Source organism: Poecilia formosa, unplaced genomic scaffold, assembly GCF_000485575.1.
Source record: "Poecilia formosa unplaced genomic scaffold, Poecilia_formosa-5.1.2 Scaffold136, whole genome shotgun sequence".
In the NCBI taxonomy this organism is placed as follows: Eukaryota; Metazoa; Chordata; class Actinopteri; order Cyprinodontiformes; family Poeciliidae; genus Poecilia; species Poecilia formosa.
In genome coordinates this window covers 939,954-957,942 of record NW_006800075.1, presented here as the reverse complement: position 1 = coordinate 957,942, position 17,989 = coordinate 939,954, and the positions used below count along the sequence as shown (strand labels likewise).

The following is a 17,989-nucleotide window of genomic DNA, read 5'->3' as shown; positions in this document are numbered from 1 at the left end:
GTTTCCAGGAAGTCACTTTGTTGTTTCCTCTCTCAGGCAGAATTGAACACGGAGCTGGAGAAAACATCGACGCACCAAAATCCTGATTACAGATAATAAGGTGCTGGCAGCGAGAAGCGATAGCACTGAGAGAGGAAGAATGTGTTGCAGTAAGAGGGGTCTATATTAGCGACGTGAATCGGGCAGTGAAGCATTCTGGGGCTTCGTGTTACAGGCCTTATACGGGGCCCGGGCCCCCGTGTCTCTGTTGCTATGTCTCCGCTATTCTTAGCCTGTGTGTCCCTCAACCTCACCAACCCTGCTGGCCAGAAATCCTCCTTCAACTGAATTTTGTGTTAAAAAGTGGCTTTTAAAGCTCCCAGTCCGCACAGACTTGGTGTTTCTTGGTAGTTTTTGGTTTCAGGGTGAGACTCTGTTAAAGTGGGGTGGCTCAGCTTTGCTTTGCACCCTGTTATCTGTGTGTGTGTGTGTGTGTGTGTGCGTGTGTCTCAGAGGTTCACAGCATCTGACCCACCCACCTACCCACCTCCACCACCACCGCCCCCCGTGGCGTTTGTCCTGAGAGCTGGACTCAGACGAGGAGGGACGGCCGAGAAGCCAGCAACGGGCGGTGGAGGAGCCAGCACCCACCAGGGCACAGAGGACTGGGACGGAAAGGATAACCAGCAGCGAGGCATAAGGGGGAGAAAGTGCGCCGACAGAAGGAGCCGTTAGCAGGAGGAGTGCTGACATTAAGCAGAAGATGAGTACGTACACAGTGACTCTGAACGGCCCGGCTCCGTATGGCTTCAGGCTACAGGGAGGAAAGGACTTCAACATGCCCCTCACCATCTCCAGGGTAAGAAGAAGGAGGCAAATAAATTGGAAATGAAAAGAAAGGAACAAGTAAGGCGTGGTTAACTCTAAACTGTAGCAAAACACCCTGGATGTTCTGTAAAACCTGGCCAATCGTACTTGCCAACTTATAAAACCTACATTTTGTTTTCAAGTTTGCCCTCATTTTATCCTTCACAACTCACATTTATGCACGTTATGCTGGCAGTAGGTGCATTGCGCGTGCAGAAAGGTGTGATTTGCGTATTAAGGAGGAGCTGGCGATCAGATTATGTAATGTTACCGTATGGGATGAAGACAGGGAGGCTCCGATGTAATCTCAGGAGAGATTTCCAGAATAGATCACCACTTGTGAAAAGTCAGGAATAGCTTTAAAGTGATGCCAACTTTCTCTGCAAAAAGTCATATTCATTTGTAAAGCACATTTCAGCAACAAGGCATAAAAACACAAACCAGTTATGAAACGAGCAATAAATTTTACATGTTGTCAAATTCAATTATCAAAAACATCAAGTATTAATAAATGTTTCAGTTACTTTTAATCGAAGACGACGCTCAGCAGGTGGAGTTTCAGCAGTTTTGCAGTTTTCTGGAAGTTTGTTCCATTAAAGTGGAGCATATAAAGGAAATGCTGCTTCTCCATAAGATTTAATAATAAGTACCACTAATTAGCCCTGCAACGTTTTAGAAAAACACACTAATGTGACGTCATTGGTCAAAATTGTAAAGGTGATAAAATTCTCCCACGTCTTCCTTCCTCTTCTTTTACTTTACTGTCATCAGGATGTCTGCACCACTCTCTGTTAGCATTAGCATTCTGGCTAATGCTAACAGAGAGTTACTAACACCTGAGCTACATCAGGTGTTAGCATTAGCGGGAGAGGAGGCCCACCTAACTGGATGATGCTAGAAATATAATAATCTATCAATTTTATGCATTCAAGCTGCACACAATATTTTGAAACTGTAAACATTGATATTATTATGATTATGATTTGATATGTTGTGTAGTTCTAATAAATGATGATACAAAATGTACATAAGCATTTACATTTAACTGAAAACTGATAAATTAAGCTTAATTTTGAACATTTAGTTTCTCGTGATGTAATTAATGACATGTATTTTATAGTGTTAACTGTCAAATACTTCAAAATGCTTTGCTATTCCAAAGCTAAATTACAAATTGTACAGTTTTCTACAGGATAGCGTTTGTCTTAATTCAATAATGTACCAAAAATTACATTATACCAAACAATATACCAACTAGTTTGGTATATTGTTTTTTTTTTTTTTTTTTACCTGAACTATCCAGTCGTTCAGGGTGTGACTCTACTTCTGCACCCTAAAAATATAAATTTGTTTTATGTATATTTTGAACTGTATCAAAATATTTTCCCTATAGATCATTACAGGGTTTCTCCCAGCGTATTATAAGCCTGGCGGGCCATCAGGCTTTATATGCGCCCCCTCCAGGCTAAGCAATGCTTATTTACTACAAGGTAAATATTTACCATAAGGTAAATAAGCAATTATATGTATTTTACATACATACATACACTCTTTAATTAGGAACTGATTTCTGGAAAAATTTTGAGTCATTAGCCAGGCAGAGGTGCATTTCATTTAAACATTTTTAAGGATGTTTACACTGGGCACAACACAGAAAAACCTCTCCAAACTGAACGGATGAGTAGAAAACAAATAGAAAGCTCATTAATAATAACCAGACAAAGAACCTTGTCTATATCTACAATTTCTTTTTCAAGAGGCATCTGGGAAGATAACTGTATTGTTTACACAACAATGCAATATTTCAATCAGAGAAATACGTTTGTTTAGTTTTAAAAATATCAAAGCATAAAATAATAAAACGGCTAATAAATCTGGTGCTAATCTGACAGTTACCTGTGCTACCCCCCAGATTATGGCGCCCTGCGTGGTGACCTTAACAGAAAAACACCACAGTAACCTCAAATTCGGATTAAAGTATAATTAGAGGCCCAACTGAGCAGGACTTTAGTCACTGTTTGGCATGTCTGCTGCCGTATGAGCAGCATTAGCTTTAAATAACACGAGAGGAGAGATGGATGGAGGGGCGGGAAAGAAGTAAGGAGGCTAATGACAGCTTGTGTTACCTTTAGTAAGCTTAATTCCTCGCTGCTCGTCAGTTTCATGTTCGGCCTCTGGAGCTGCGCCTGCAGGCCAGATGGTTGGAGGAAGCGGGAAAACGAAGGTGGGACGCTCACCTGTTCCCCTGTCATCTGTTTGTTTATCCTCTGATCTCGGTCTTTGATGTTTTTCATCGCTGGCCTTATGACATTGAATGATTTTATCTGTGCTCCGCGTCCCTCCCTCCTGTTTGCAATGGACTCCTGCAGGTTAACATAACATAAAACACTGGGGCTTGACATGACGGCTCAGGGTGGCGTTACAGTTTGACGCAACTCTGCTGCGGTTGGATTTCCTTCTGCTTTTGCCAAGAACTAAGAAAAGAAACAGACAGTGGATTAATTACATACTGTTAGCTAAAGCACAGAATCCGGTGCACAAACAGCTGATTTAATCTCGAAATATACCAGTTGGCATGTCTAAATCTTACACTCAAGAAGCTTTAATTAAATCAGTTCTATTGTCATTGAGTATAGCTACTGAAATTAGCTAACATACGTGACCATTTTGACTTTTGAAAAAGTACAGAACATTTGATCTTAAGGCACAATAATTCAGTATACAGTAAAGTATGTTTCATCTTCTGCCCTGCTTTGTCTTGTGCTCCAGTGCATATCAAATAATGTCTTTATTTAATGTCTTTATTTCATTTTTCCTGTTCGTCACTGTCCACACGGACATAATCGCTGAAACTCCGATAGTGAGGGATGAAAGAGGAGTGCAAAAAGCAGATCAAAGCAGATGCTGCACAGCATGATCAAGGACATGTGATAGTCATGAAATTGAGCGAAAAGGTGGTGTTATGGCCACTCTTGCATCACAAAAGGTCCAGAAAACAAAAATGCCAGAGTAGTCCCTCAGGAGGAGGTTTTCGACTCACTCAAAAACAATAAAAAGCACTCGCGGAGACTTTTCCAGTTTCAAAGGAGTTTCTTTTACTTATAAAAATAACAAAAAATAATCTCAGAGTTGACTTCAAATAAAACGTTAATTTGCGGTACAAAAACCATTTCACTCCTCACTCCTGCAGCAAACAATCAGATCAACCCCAGCAGCTGCTTCTGCCTGTTAATCACTGCCGGTGGCTGACTGACGAGGAGGAGGGTCTAAGCAAAACAAATAAATAAATACATACATAAATAAATATACAACAATAGATCTACCATTCACATGGCTTTAAACCTGTGGAAATTAATAATTTAGCAAAAAATAAATTTATCTAATTCTTAATAGGCTCCAACAGGTGGCTAGTTTTAGAAAAATGTGGTTAAAATAAATATATATATATTAATATAAGTCAGACAAGACTCTTTTACATGAATGTCAGTAGCAGGTGTTTGTGTGTCGGGCGATGGAAGCAGAGTCAATCACTACGAAGCCATAGGCATCAACAGCATTGCTTATTTTTAACTCTTTAACGAGTTGACTGTAAGTCTAGACCAACACTGTACGGCTCTGAATTCACTTAAACTTTTTGTCCAAACTTTACGAATTATCCAATTCATTACACAACTGTTTTATTGATACAGTCTGACATAAATCAGACTAAATATTTTGTGTTTTAGGTCAATTTTAGGACAGTTACCAAAATAATTTAGAGTTGTTTCCACCAGAATAATAGGATATTTTTGGTTTAAACAAATAGCCTTAGCGATTTGAGTCAAACATTTTGGGACTTCCATGGTTCTTGCAGTAGTTTACTGGAATTTTGGCCCATTCCTCCTGACAGGACTGGTGTAACCGAGTGAACTCTGTCGGCCATCTTGGTAGCTTTGAACACATTCTATGGCATAGAGTTCAGGACTTCTATGATGGCTGCTCCGAACCGCTAATGTGTTGGTTTCTCAGGATCGTGCTCCACTTGAAGACCAATTTGTCCTCTTAGTTTCCAGGCTGATATCCTGAAATTTGGATCTATATTGTGAAGCGCACTGGTCCCTCAAGCAGCAAAAGACCCTGAAACTTGGTGCTGTCACACCTGTACTTTTTAATTTGGTTTTCTACGTTGTGATGGGAGGTAGGGCTTCTTCCTCACTTAGTTTCTCTTCAGCCCATGTCAGTACAGGACTTGTTTTATTTTGTACTATGATGCCATTTTGCCAGTTCTAGCCAGTATTTTCTTCAGTTCTTTTGCTTTTGCTCTATGGTTGATTTTGGACATTTTTCACCAAAACTCATTCTGGGACTGTGAGTCCATCACTTTGTGGCTGGACATTACCACTGTGTTTATATTTCCATGTAATTATTAAAACGGATGTATTGCATGCTGCAAATTGTATGAATTAAGCATTTTGAGATCCACAAGTCTTTTCCTGATATCTTGGTTAATTTCTTTTGATTTTCACACTGTCAGGCAAGGATGAAGTCTTTTTGAGGTGAGGCCTTACAATACATCCACATAAAATACATCAAATATAAATGAACCAATCAGATGCTTACAATGCAGTGACATCACCATCTGACATTACCCAACTTGTTCTAAGCCGTAGCAATCTAAGCACATGTAAGCTTCTGAATCTTAAAGTAATAAAGTTTTCTCATTTTTCTGGCATTTATCTAATAGAAGCATAACTTTGGTGAGCCCAGTTAATTTAAAATGGGACTCAATATAAATGTCAAGTCCCAATAAAGATATATTTCTCCCATTAAATTCAAGTGTAATAAAAGTTATAACTGTATTTGTGTTTCAGTTCTGCCATATTTACAACGAAGAAAATCAAGAAACTGACAAAAAACAACTTGAAAATATATTTTTGTTCCTAAAATATCTCGACTGAGATACGTCTTTCCATGAAGCATCTCATGCTTAATTATTTAGTGTGTGATTTTTAGAAATACCCTAAAAATAAACAAAGCGCACCTTTTTAATACCCAAACCCTCCAACAGAGGGCGTCAGACAAGGATAGAGTTTTTAAGGGAAATATGAAATTTGCTAAATTTATAAGTTATTTCAAGTAATGTTAAGACAAAACATTTTACCTGATGCATAATTTGTAAACCTTGTCTTTCTCAGATAACTCCTGGCAGCAAGGCAGCAGGCGGCAGCCTGACCCAGGGCGACATCATCTCATCAATCGACGGGGTCAACACCGACGGGATGAGCCACCTGGACGCCCAGAACAAGATCAAGTCAGCAATCAACAAACTTACGCTCACCATGCAGAAGTAAGCGAGCCTGCAAAACCGAAAGCAACCACTCAAACAAATAGATGTGACCGTAGAGCAATGTCTTTAATAATAGATGTTGGCTGGTAATGAATAATTTGGAAATTTAAGAGAGAATTTAAAAGGATGAAAGGTAGTGTTGGTATCTAATTTGGTACAACTTTCAGATCTTCTTCCTTTTCCGTTGCTCGAGAAAACAGTTTTCCAAATCAAATTGTGTTTTTGTCCTTTAAAAAATGTAATTAAAAGCACAGCATGATTTCATTAATACAGAAATGTGGTGAGGTAGCACAGACAAAAAAACTGAAGGGAGAAAAATGGAGCATGTGCTTTTAGTTTACTGTTGTTGCCAAGGACAGAGACATTGTCTTCGTCAGCCACTTCAAGCACAACGCCAGCGCATCCGCCAGACTGGGAGTGGAAATTTTACCTTTAAAAGAAACAGAAAAATGCTTGGAAACCAGAATTTTAGATTTATTCATTTAAATGAATTGTTTTTGTGTCCAGTGGTGTTCATTCGAAACCATTTCGTGACCTTTTTTCTTTACTCTCTGACATCAGATCAGACTTTACTGTTTTTGTTTTAGGTCAGTTATAATTAAACCCTTTAAACCACATGTGTCAAACTCGAGGCCCGAGGGCCAAATCTGGCCCGCCGTAGCTTTTTATGTGGCCCTCTGGACTCCAAGTTACATCAATAAGTCCCTCCAATTTCAACAAACCACCTCATTTTTTCTGCAAATTCTTTTGAAAATTGGTCAGAAACATTGGGTTTTAGTGACTGCTGCCTCAGTTGTACTTGATGTAAAGTCCGTCACACATTAGTGCAAATATCGTAAATATTTCTTGCAAATATTTCTAAATTAACACCACAAAATATGATTTTGATTGAAAAAAAATACAAAAACCAATCATGAAATCCTGAAGAGACTGATTAGTGTGAAAAAGTGTTCAACATTTAGTTTTAAGAAACACAAACAGCTATTTCTTAATTTTATAACAGTCTAATGGGTTTTATCAGTACATTCTGGCACAACCAGCCCTTTAAGAACAAATGTAACTGAGTTTGATACCACTGCTTTAAACAGTAGGGAATGATGGCGACGTCTTTCTAAGGTTTTTCTAAAGTTTACACAAACACATTGCTTGTTTGTGTACCTGCACAACTCCGGTTCATCCTTTGGTTCCATTTCCAGATGTTTGGACAGTTATATGGACGTATTTCCAAAATTTGGATGTCCAACCACCAAACTATTCAGGAAGAAGACATGTTTATGTCACAGAGCAGGTTATGTTCAAAAGCAAAAGACATTGAGAAGATCCAGGCAGAACAATAACGAGAAGGAAATCCTGTTCTGACACAGCCTGAAAAGCCGCTCAGAGAGGAAGAAGCCATAATATCTGCAGCAAACCTCTGAATTAAGATTTATTTGATTGTAATAATGTATTTAAATACCTGGTGTGAGCTCCATGGACATTTTATTTCTAGTAATTAGAACAAATCTGGCTTGCATTGCTTTTTGCCACTCACAATATGGAGGCGATCTTAGTGTACAGTCTATTCTTTTATGATTATAGATGTGCGTAAAATCCTTGAAGAAATTTAGTTAAACTAGAATCTACATTTATCTTTGATAATTAAAAACAAATGAAATTCTTTCAAATTAATATAAAGACTGACTAGATTTCAATAAAACTACAGATACTTTTCAATTTTGCTTTTTAAAAAACACAGTGGAGGTCTCAGTTGCTCTCAGATATTTGCTGAAGCTGTTCCACAGGCAAGAGAAAATGCCTTTCTGTGAGTTTTTTTTTATCTTTTAGTATTAACAAAATACTTTTTCAGATCATTTTTAGTATCTGGATGACTTCTACAGTATAAACAGTTAAAAATGTTCATGCTTTCCTCTCCTTTCTGCAGCTCAAACTTCCAAAAGTCAGATAGAAACAAGTTTCTCAGTCAAGTCAATAAATTTTTAATAAAAATTTTGTTACATTTGTAGATCCAGACGTCCTGTACCAGTTCCCACGGCAGCTCCAAGAATGGACTCACCGATGCCCGTCATCCCACACCAGAAGGTACGCAACAAAAACAAACCGCTGTCAAGGAAAGAAACAGACAAATCAACTAGTAATGTCAGAATCTGGGTTTGTGTCTTTGTGTCTGCCAACGTTGAGGAGAAAATCAGAGAACAAATCCGTCCCATCAGACTCACGGTGCCCTCTAGCGTTAGAAATTTGTAGCGCACCTAGAAAAAGCGCACCAGAGGTCAGTAAACACAAATAGAAGACAAGCTGCCATAATTGGGATTCTTCTATCTGCAAAGCTTGATTCTCTTCTGCTTTTTAAAGAAGTAAAACAAATTATAAAAAACAAAAAGCAATACATTTGTGGAGTAAAAGAAATCTGTTCCCATCTGCAAGATCTGCAGCTGACCTTTTTTCACCTTTTCATTAAATTACAAAATGCAACTTTAAAAAAAAAAGAGGTAAGCAAGTAAAAAAGTGACTGAGAACCTTTAAGTAATTAAAACCGTCCCATTTCTGGTATCTTAGCAAGACTTTAAAAACAATTTTACGCTTTAACCAGAAACAAAAACTCTTCCAGTTAAACTCCAAGTTCACTAATGAGATTAAATGCATAAAATAAGGAATTATATTACAATTTTTGAACTAATAAAACTTTTAAGCTATGGTTGAGTGCTTTTAATTGGATTAAGCTCCATTAATATCGCTGTAAATTCTCAGTAAGCCTTTCCTCCTGGGCTAATAATAACAATAATAATAATGGAGGAAGTTGGGTTGCGGTCTGAGAGAGGAATTCAAATGATTGCACCTTTAGCATGGAGTCTCAGACCAGCTTGTGATAATGATCCCAGTTTGAACTTCTATCTGCTGCTATTCTGTTACCTGGTTTGAGGCCAGGCATGTTTATGTGTGCGATCTTGAAATAGCGTCACATGTGAGAGGTACGAACACTGGGACAAGTACGGGAACTTCAGAGAACATTTTCTTCTCAAAGACCAGATCACGTCTGGTTCAGCTGGATGATGTCATTTCCTTCCACAGCAGCAGCGATTTCAAAACGCCAGCTGTATTGAGCCGTTGCTGGCTGCAAGAGAATAAATGTTTTCCACTTTGTATTTGTTAAAATAACTAGAACTTGGTAAGAGTTTTGACTTCGTGATTTTTGGTAAATTTAAAACTGCCCAGTTTGTGATCAAAGCAAGTCACAAAGATCTTCCAGAGAATATTCAAGACGTGTTCAGTTTCGATAAAATAAGATTTAAAAAATAAAAAGGAGAACATTATAAGAAAAACATGTGTGTCCATGTTTAGACGGGATTTTTGGCTAAATGTTGAATTGAATCAATGTAAGGAGATAATTCAGCTTAAAATAAAATGTAAAAAAAGTTATTTTAATTGGTAATATGGCGGGAAGAATGTTGATGGTAGAGACTGAGTGAAATCGACTCCATTACAAAGTTTGTTTTCAGTGGATCGATGTTTGATTGACAAAAATAGCAACAATATCGCTGCTGCGAAATAAATTCTTCAGTGTTTTCTAATTTGTGTATTTTGTTTTTCTTCTGTGTTCTTTAAATAAACAATAATCTGTAAAGTAAGACATAGAAAAGGCGCAGGATCAAATAAGTCTTCAGTCATGAGTTCTTTCAGTCTTCCCACAGAACTGGACTTTGACTACGCCATTCTAACATAAATGTCTAAAAATCATTGTCCTCCTGCAAGATGAGCCTCTGCTCGAGTCCCATCTTTCCTCCAGGACTGTTTCCAGATCCACCCATCTTTATTAACAGTTACGGGCTTCCTTGATAAAGAGCATCCCATGTTTCACCCTGTCTCCCACATGTTGTGGAAAACTGCAGCTGGGATGTGTTTTGTGTATCTTTTTGAAACTTTTCAAAAATAATTCCAGATTTATCGAGCGTTTGACTAACAGCTGTGGGATGTCAGATTCTCCCGCCTCGTTGTTGGATCTCTGCAGCTCCTCCAGAGTCTCTGCAGGCCTCTTGGCTGCTTCTCTGGTTCATTTCTCCCTGACACGTCTGCTGTTTGTAATATTCTCTGACAAACCCATCAGTTTGGATTTACCTTGAGATTAAAATGCATGCAGGTGGACTCTGTTTACTAATTAGGCTTCATCTGGATTTAATTTAGGGGTATCGCAGTAAAGGCAGCCTGTCGCAATAAGGAACAAATCAATTAATTGCATTGATAAAGAAAAATGTTTTTGGATAATCCATTTTACTGATGATTTTGGTTGGTGTTTTTATTTTATGTTGTTTTTTTTAACATATCTTCCAGTTCCAGTTTGGAGTGTTTTGCAGAAAATTAAAGTTTATTAGTCTTTACTAAGCTTAATGGCTTCAGAACAATATTATCATTTATCGCAATAATTTGTGGGACAATTTATCGTCCAGTAGTTGAACATGGATTATTATGTCATTATCGTTATATTAGTTAAAAATGGTCTCAAAACAAACAATACTACCATTTATTCCAATACTTTCTGGGACAAAATTTGTTATTATGGCAGGCAGAGTGGCTAAACACACTTTTAAAATGTCTATTTATAAAATAGTTTTGAAAACCATGAGCCGTTTTTATTCCACTTAGCAATTAATATTGACTTTGTGTAGGTTTTTTTTACATAAAATCTCAATAAAATAAAATACAACGTTCAGCTAAAGCTGGTATTGAGTACCTTTAGTTTTTGGGGGTTTTTTTAAGAGCGCCCTGGTGGACCTCCAGCATATCAAATCCAGATATCAGTCTCTGTTAATGCGCTTCCCTTCTGGAGCTGAGCTGGTTTACAGTGACAGCCAAAGGTACATCAGGCGTCAGGAATCAAGCCGGTGAGCTCATTCATGCCAGTGGCCCCACCTCACACACACACACACACACACACACTGACAGGTCGGAGCAGCTGTTGAACTGGGTAATGGAACTTTCCACTCTGGTTTCAAACCATCATCCTGAATCCCCTGAATGCCGAACCCAAGATAGGGCACCCCCAGTCTGCAGGGAGAGGTCTCATCTATTGGACGTTTTCTACTTGTACACACAGTAAACCCAAGTTCTGCATAGAACAATCAGTTTGGTTACCAAACTTTGCCAAGATCTGTTAAATGCATTTGGTGCAAAGTGTTGCTTTTTGGGTGTTTAAGTACCTAAAATACTCAAAAAACTAAAGATGGTAAGAATTAAATTGCCTAAGATGGATGGTTTCTCATGTAATAAACGCAAAATATAAAAAGTTACAACCAGATTAGACAACTGATCTACCAATTACTGCATTGTTCTGTGTAATATGGAGCTGAGGTCACAGGTCAATGGACCATAAAGTACATTTTTGGTAGTTTGGTCAGAACATCTATGTTTTGTTTTTCCTTTAGGATCCCAAACTTCTCAACATATGAAGTCATTTTCTTTCTTGAATTTATTTTAGGGATTTAACACAAAATAATTGCAATAAATTTGCTCAGGTTAAGAGGTTTTTTTTACAAGCTTTTAGAGTGGGCACTTATTAGGAAAATGTTGTTTAAGGCTGCATTGAATGTGTTCTCTGTTTATGTAATTTCTGAGTATTATGGTGGGACCTTAGTTTTTAGATTGGCAATATCTCATCTCGAAAAAGCCACCACAATGCAAAATGGCAAAGATAGTTTTTGTTTTTACAGCTAGAGATTGGTTAATAGTCAGTTAGTGGTGTTAGCTTAATTTAGCAGTAAAGCATCCAATTTATTTCCAACTTGGTAATTAAAATTAGAAAATGTTGAATAATTTCAATAAATTTTTACAGCGATTTTAAAAGCTGTTAAAAACTAGCATTTGGTGTTGTTGATGCCAAAATGAATTTATTTAATGCTAGTTTTGCATCTTTGCTCTGAAGTAGCTGATGTGAGCTAAAAAGCTTAAGCACTTGTAGTAAACTTGTTAAATTATAATGTTCAATCTATTTCTAATGAGTCACAATGTGGGTTAAACCAACTCAAATTTAACATTAGCTACCATAGCCATGATGCTAACAAGCTAACTAGAGGCTAGTTAGTAATTAGCATTATGTTACTCTTCTTTTTTCTCAAACAAAAACAAAGAAATACCTAATCAAGATACTTATTAAATTATTAAATTCAATTCCCATAGTTCCCTGATTTCCAAAGAAGTAACACTTACTGAAAAATGTATTTAAAAATAAAACACGTAATCTGCCTTCTGTCTAAACAACCTGAATATATTCTTGAAATGCAATATGAAAACAAATGCATAAAACACTAACAAATATTAGTGTTTTAATGTGATTAAAAGACATTACTTTAAAAACAAAACAAAGAATGTCACTCAGTTTCTGTGTTCAGACTAAATTCAGACTTTTTACTGAATGTAGAGGCTTAAGAAGAAGACTGTGTATCATCAGAAATTGATGTGATTGACACTCTAAATGATTATTGGGGATTGCACACAACCAAAGATTTTCTTATAATATTATGACAATAATATGTTTGTTTATGCATGATGAAAATCCCACAAAGTGAACCAGACTTAATACAGAGTTGATTCGACCAATCAACAGGCAACAAACCAAGTAACCCAATTTTACCTTTATCTTCCCACTCTAGTATTTCTTAAAATAAAATTGGAAAAAAAAACTACATTTTGTTGATTGTGACTCATACTTAACTCTTGGTAGTGACCGTTTATTAAGAGATAAACCCTTTGTGTTTCTTTGTAGAGGCACAGAGCATCTGCAGAATTAATTTCCAGTTCTGACATAAATGGATCTGGTACTTTGTGCTACGTTTGTGTATATTTCTGTCTGTTCTGTGCTAAATGTGTCCTGCATCATGTGACTGAAACACTTCTGTTCTTGTCAGTCATTCCTGTTGATAAAATAGGAGCAGAGAAACATCACACTGATGATAAATGGCTGCTATTCTGACCTGAACCTGGGATTACTGGAGAACATTGTTGAATGCAAACATAATGTGATATTATTACCGTTATTGAATTTAACTTTCTCCTTTTTGTTTCTGTGTGTCTGTACGTTGCTCTGATGTGTTTCAGGTCATTGCCAACACAGCTGCAAAGTGAGTATCCGAGTAATTTTTTAATAAAAGATACAGTTGGGGTGGAAACATTAGTCTGCAGATGAGTTTTATAATACAGGAACATCTGAATAAGTTACAAAATAATTGAAAAAGTCAAGTTTGTGTTAAGTGGATTCTTTACACATATTCAGAGTATTTATTTTTGTTAATTTTTGTTTTGTTAGCAAGTCCTGAAAGGGTTTATACAGCTCCACTGATTGGAGTCTCTGACACCAGCACTTTTTGAAACCAGGTAGCAATCAAACTTTCTAGGAACCCCTTCGGCACAGGTGTTGCTATTTACTATGTTACTTCAGTAACTTTATGGGGAAAAAAAAACTTTTAGGAGTATCAGTATGTTTTACTTTTATCTGAATAATTTTACGATGAAGTATCCCTACTCTTACTTATATAAAATTTCTGGATACTCTACAAACTGTGAGCAACTTCACTGAATGAAAGCAAGCAAAAATTCACCAGACATAGACTTACACCTGCAGTTTTTGTTAGTTTCATATAGTACTGTTTTCCAAATCAAGAATCTAATTGGGAAAAATATTTTGTAATTATTTTATTCATATGAATTAATTTCATTTTGGTCTTTAAAATACCAAAATTTCCACATAATTTTATATTTTGCTCCATCTGATTATGTAATTTTTAGATATTAAATAATTTTGATCACTTACTCAGTTCTTGAATATTCTTTTTACCAAATCTTTTTTTACTCTTACTTGAGTAATTTCATGTACTTTTACTTCAGTAAAAATGTGTTGAAGTAGTGTTGCTTTTACTTGAGTGACGTTTTTGTTTTGTTGATTTTAATAATGTAGGTAAATTATCTGTCTAGGTAATTAGATCCTTTTCCATTTTTGGTTTGTTTTTGTGACAGGGTTTTGTTTTGGCAATATTATGGATGTGAAGTTTGTCAAAAGTTGTTATTTTATTCTTTGAATTTATTTAATTTAGTCAAGAAGTTGCTTCTTCTCCTGACATTTAATGGTGTCTTAAGTTCTTTTACGCTGTTCTTGACAGTTGCTGGTGGTTACCGTAGCAACCATTAACCGACAGCTCCTCCCCCTTTTTCAGTTGTTGTCGGTAATTGTGGGGCAGTTAATCAGCAACTTGAATTCCTCACATTGCAGCCCGAAGTGACCCAATTCCAATTTTTTATTTTATTTTTTTATGTAATGTGACCTGTATCTGATCTTTTCATGACAGTCTGACCAACACAGGTCGGAGGTTTTTCGAATGCGACCCAGGCCTCTCGGATATCCGATACGTATCCAATTCAAATGTGACATAACGTCCAGGTGCCATTCATCCGACCTGAACGTCACTGATACTCGACAAACGTCACTATTCTGCGTCCTGATACGCGCAAGGGGGGAAAAAAAACAACAATCATGACGGACTAGAATGAGGATTAGGTTGTTAATATGCTGCTCCGGTCGATAACAATTTCATAATCATATGCTATGTTCCACCGTTAGCATCCATGTTTACTTCAAACACTGAGCACTTCTTTATGACGGTTAGTAAAACACTGAGCACGCTCCCTATGTGTGACGTTATTGCGCCCTCTACTGCGCATGCTGGACACTTTCAGGTCGTTTGCAGTTCACACTGGAGAACACATATAGGTGGCATATATTTGGAAGTGTGAACGGCAACGGCGAAAAAAAATCTGTTTTGACAAAATAATCGGATTTGGGTCACTGCAGGCTGCAGTGTGAACGTAACTTAATAAAAACAGTGAACCTGAGTGTGTCTGTTGTGAAATCAAACTACTGGACCTGAGACAAACATGGAAAGGGTTACTTACACATGTTTGGGGTTGATGACCTCTTTGGTCAGATCATGACCAGTGACCTCGCGCGTCTTGAATTTCTGTCTCTGACCCGGATCTGTTTCCTGTTCCCACACTTCCCTGTGACCTGACAGCGTGGAGTACACCCCCAGCTTCAACCCCATTGCTTTGAAAGACTCTGCCTTGTCCACCCACAAACCCATTGAAGTGAGGGGCCCGGGCGGAAAGGCCACTATCGTTCACGCCCAGTACAACACACCAATCAGCATGTACTCGCAGGACGCCATCATGGACGCCATTGCAGGACAGTCGCAGGCCAAAGGACACGACAGGTGAGACTGGAAACCAGAATAAATTCAGTGTTTCACCTCCCATCCTCAATTGATAATTTGATATTTTCATCACTTTTGGTCATTTCATCCAAATTAATGGAGGAGAAAAATCATATTTTAACACTTAAACACAGTTACATAATTTCATTGTAGTCAATTATTTTATTCCTAGCTAGATTTAAAAGATTTAAACAAACCAAATCAGGAAAGTCTCAGACAGAAGAGGAAGTACTTTAATGTTAAACACGGTGTATTAATGTATAGATATTCTTATAAATAACTAATTAAATGGTTGAAAAACAATCAAATGCATTCTGTTTTGTTGACTGCATTTGATTGTTGTTAAAGGGTGAACTGGCCCGTTAAGCCAAGCAGTGAAGCTTTTGAGCCCATAATATGCTCACATGCAGGTTTTAAGAGGCATTAAGATGAATAAGTTTATATACTACAATGTAAAAAATAAAAAAACATGGTCCATGTGATAAAGATGCTTTCAGATTCCAGGAACATTTTATTAGTTCATGTAACTATTAGGTACAGTTATCTTTCTATTGTTTATACACTACAGGAACTAAAGTTTATATGTGTATATGTATATATGTTTTAATTTTTTTTTCCAACAGAACCTTTCAGGACTAAAATGACCGTTTATAACATGTTGTCTTGGCTTCTGAACCTTTCAAGACGTGAAGGCCAATATTGGTTCTCTGATTGATTGGAAAAGTGTTGTTTAAGTCAAGTATTTTGTTTTCTGAGGTGTGTATCATTTTTGAGAATAAGTTAATGTTTAAAACTTCTTGATTGTTAAGTTACATTTGACAGGCACTGTGCCGTTACCTAGCAACCCCAGCCCAGTCCATCACCTAACAACACAAGCGGAGCTCTAGCACATTTGGTCAGCCGGTTTTACTATTGTATGGTTGTGTGCAATGGCTGCTGGAAAAGACAAGTGCTATGTTGTTGATTTGTTATCCAGAAATCACATGCTGCATTATTATGGGTTGTGCAGAAGGCTCTACTTCTACTTTTCAAAGATGTACAGTTGTATTATTACGCAGCTGTTTGCAGCCATTTTCATATGAGTGTAAACGTTGAGTGGGTAGCGTGGCCAGCAGCAGATTATTTGGATTTAAAGTGACAAGACACCCTAAAACATTCTGAAAGAAGCTAAAACAAATAGCCAGAACTGACTAGACTGAAAATTCATAATCTAAGAATGATTTTGTGCTAAAAATTAATGAACATGTTTTGTATAGACCATATAAGTATCGAAACCTGTTCAAGGAAGAATAGGTTACCTTTAAAAAAAAAAAAAAAACAGGCTTAAACCCCCCAAAATTACAACATTATGAGTCAAAGGGAGATGCTGATGAATAAAAAAACATAAAATGACATGTTAGGCACTCAGACGATAAATATGAGCTCTATAAACTTAGAGATATTTTGCATGTATAACAATTACGTTTGAAAAGCCATGGCAGTGTAATATTGCTTCTTAAAGCCTACGCTGCTGCAAATAGTATGCCAACAGTAGATTGTTTGGCTTTTCTTTTCTGGCTAGCCAGTGTCTGTGCCCTGTACTCCTCTGTTCCTTTCACCCACTCTCCTCTGCTCATTCCATCCTACAAACCAACCCCACCTGTGATCTGTCCTCCACCCATTCCTCCCCATCCTCCCTTCCTGATCGTGACCCAGCGAGGAGGCTGGCTCTCCTTTGGCGTGAGTACAGCGGCGTCGCCTTTCCATTCTCCTCAGACTCATGCCTTTTTTGTGCCCTAACAGTTTGTGCATTGCTCCAGATGCTTCACTTATTTATCACCAAATAAATGCACATATTTATATGTGCATTTTATATATATATATATATATGTGTGTGTGTGTGTGTGCATTTATTTGGTGATAATGGGTTGTGTGTTTGAAGGACGAACCGTCTAACTGTGACTCTTTCATGAACTCCTTAATGTTGAGAAGTACTTTAAGGTACTTCGGACAAAGTGTGAGACTGCAGCTTGTGTTGAAGATGTCTAGCTTTACGTAATCTGGAATCTGTGATTTCATCTGAAAAGATGACAAAAACTGAAACTCACTTCTCTAACCCTCTGAAGAATGCAGTCATGTTGCCTTAAAGTTCCCTTACTGCAGGATCTCCACATCTATCTATTAATAATAGAGGAGTAATTATTTTTATGTCCACAAATTAAATCAAGTCATGGTTTAGGAAATGTATTGTCCCTTAATAGCATTTCAGCGACGGTGAGTTTCTTTTTGTGGTGCATCAGAGTTTTTAGAAAGAATGAATGAGACACAGAATTAAATAATCAAGAGTTTAGCCTTAAAACAATAAATTTTCAAAGTAAAAATTATGACAGTGAATTTAAAAATCGTTAAAAGTGTTTGACCTCCCATCTTAGAAATACACCAAATCAAAACTATAATAGACTATGTGGCATATATTTTTATATTTTAAGGACATCTAAAGATAATGTTTCAGATCATTTCTGTAGCTTAAATGTAGTTTTATTTCTTATAACTAGGAATAAGAAACTCCATGCTACGACATAAAAAG

General features: G+C 37.1%; 1 protein-coding gene and 1 long non-coding RNA gene across 3 annotated transcripts in view; one reads left to right on the top strand and one right to left on the bottom strand.

Moving 5' to 3' along the window:
• Positions 1 to 542: 542 nt before the first annotated feature.
• The window catches only part of ldb3b (LIM domain binding 3b), a 20,086-nt gene continuing 2,639 nt past the window's right edge, over positions 543 to 17,989 (top strand). Inside the window, exons 1-6 of one of the 2 annotated variants that reach the window (XM_007562441.2) lie at positions 544 to 838; positions 6,021 to 6,172; positions 8,176 to 8,251; positions 13,259 to 13,281; positions 15,226 to 15,423; positions 17,119 to 17,142. In XM_007562441.2, coding sequence (XP_007562503.1) covers positions 743 to 838; positions 6,021 to 6,172; positions 8,176 to 8,251; positions 13,259 to 13,281; positions 15,226 to 15,423; positions 17,119 to 17,142 — 569 coding nt within the window. In that variant the 5' untranslated portion in view covers positions 544 to 742. Of the gene's footprint in view, positions 839 to 6,020; positions 6,173 to 8,175; positions 8,252 to 13,258; positions 13,282 to 15,225; positions 15,424 to 17,118; positions 17,143 to 17,989 lie in introns of both variants that reach the window. The other variant, XM_007562442.2, reaches the window with a different exon arrangement.
• LOC107837359 (uncharacterized) overlaps positions 8,133 to 17,989 on the bottom strand; it is a 20,425-nt gene continuing 10,568 nt past the window's right edge. The window contains exon 3 of the long non-coding RNA XR_001663382.1: positions 8,133 to 8,272. This is a non-coding gene — a long non-coding RNA (uncharacterized LOC107837359). The remainder of the gene's footprint in view (positions 8,273 to 17,989) is intronic.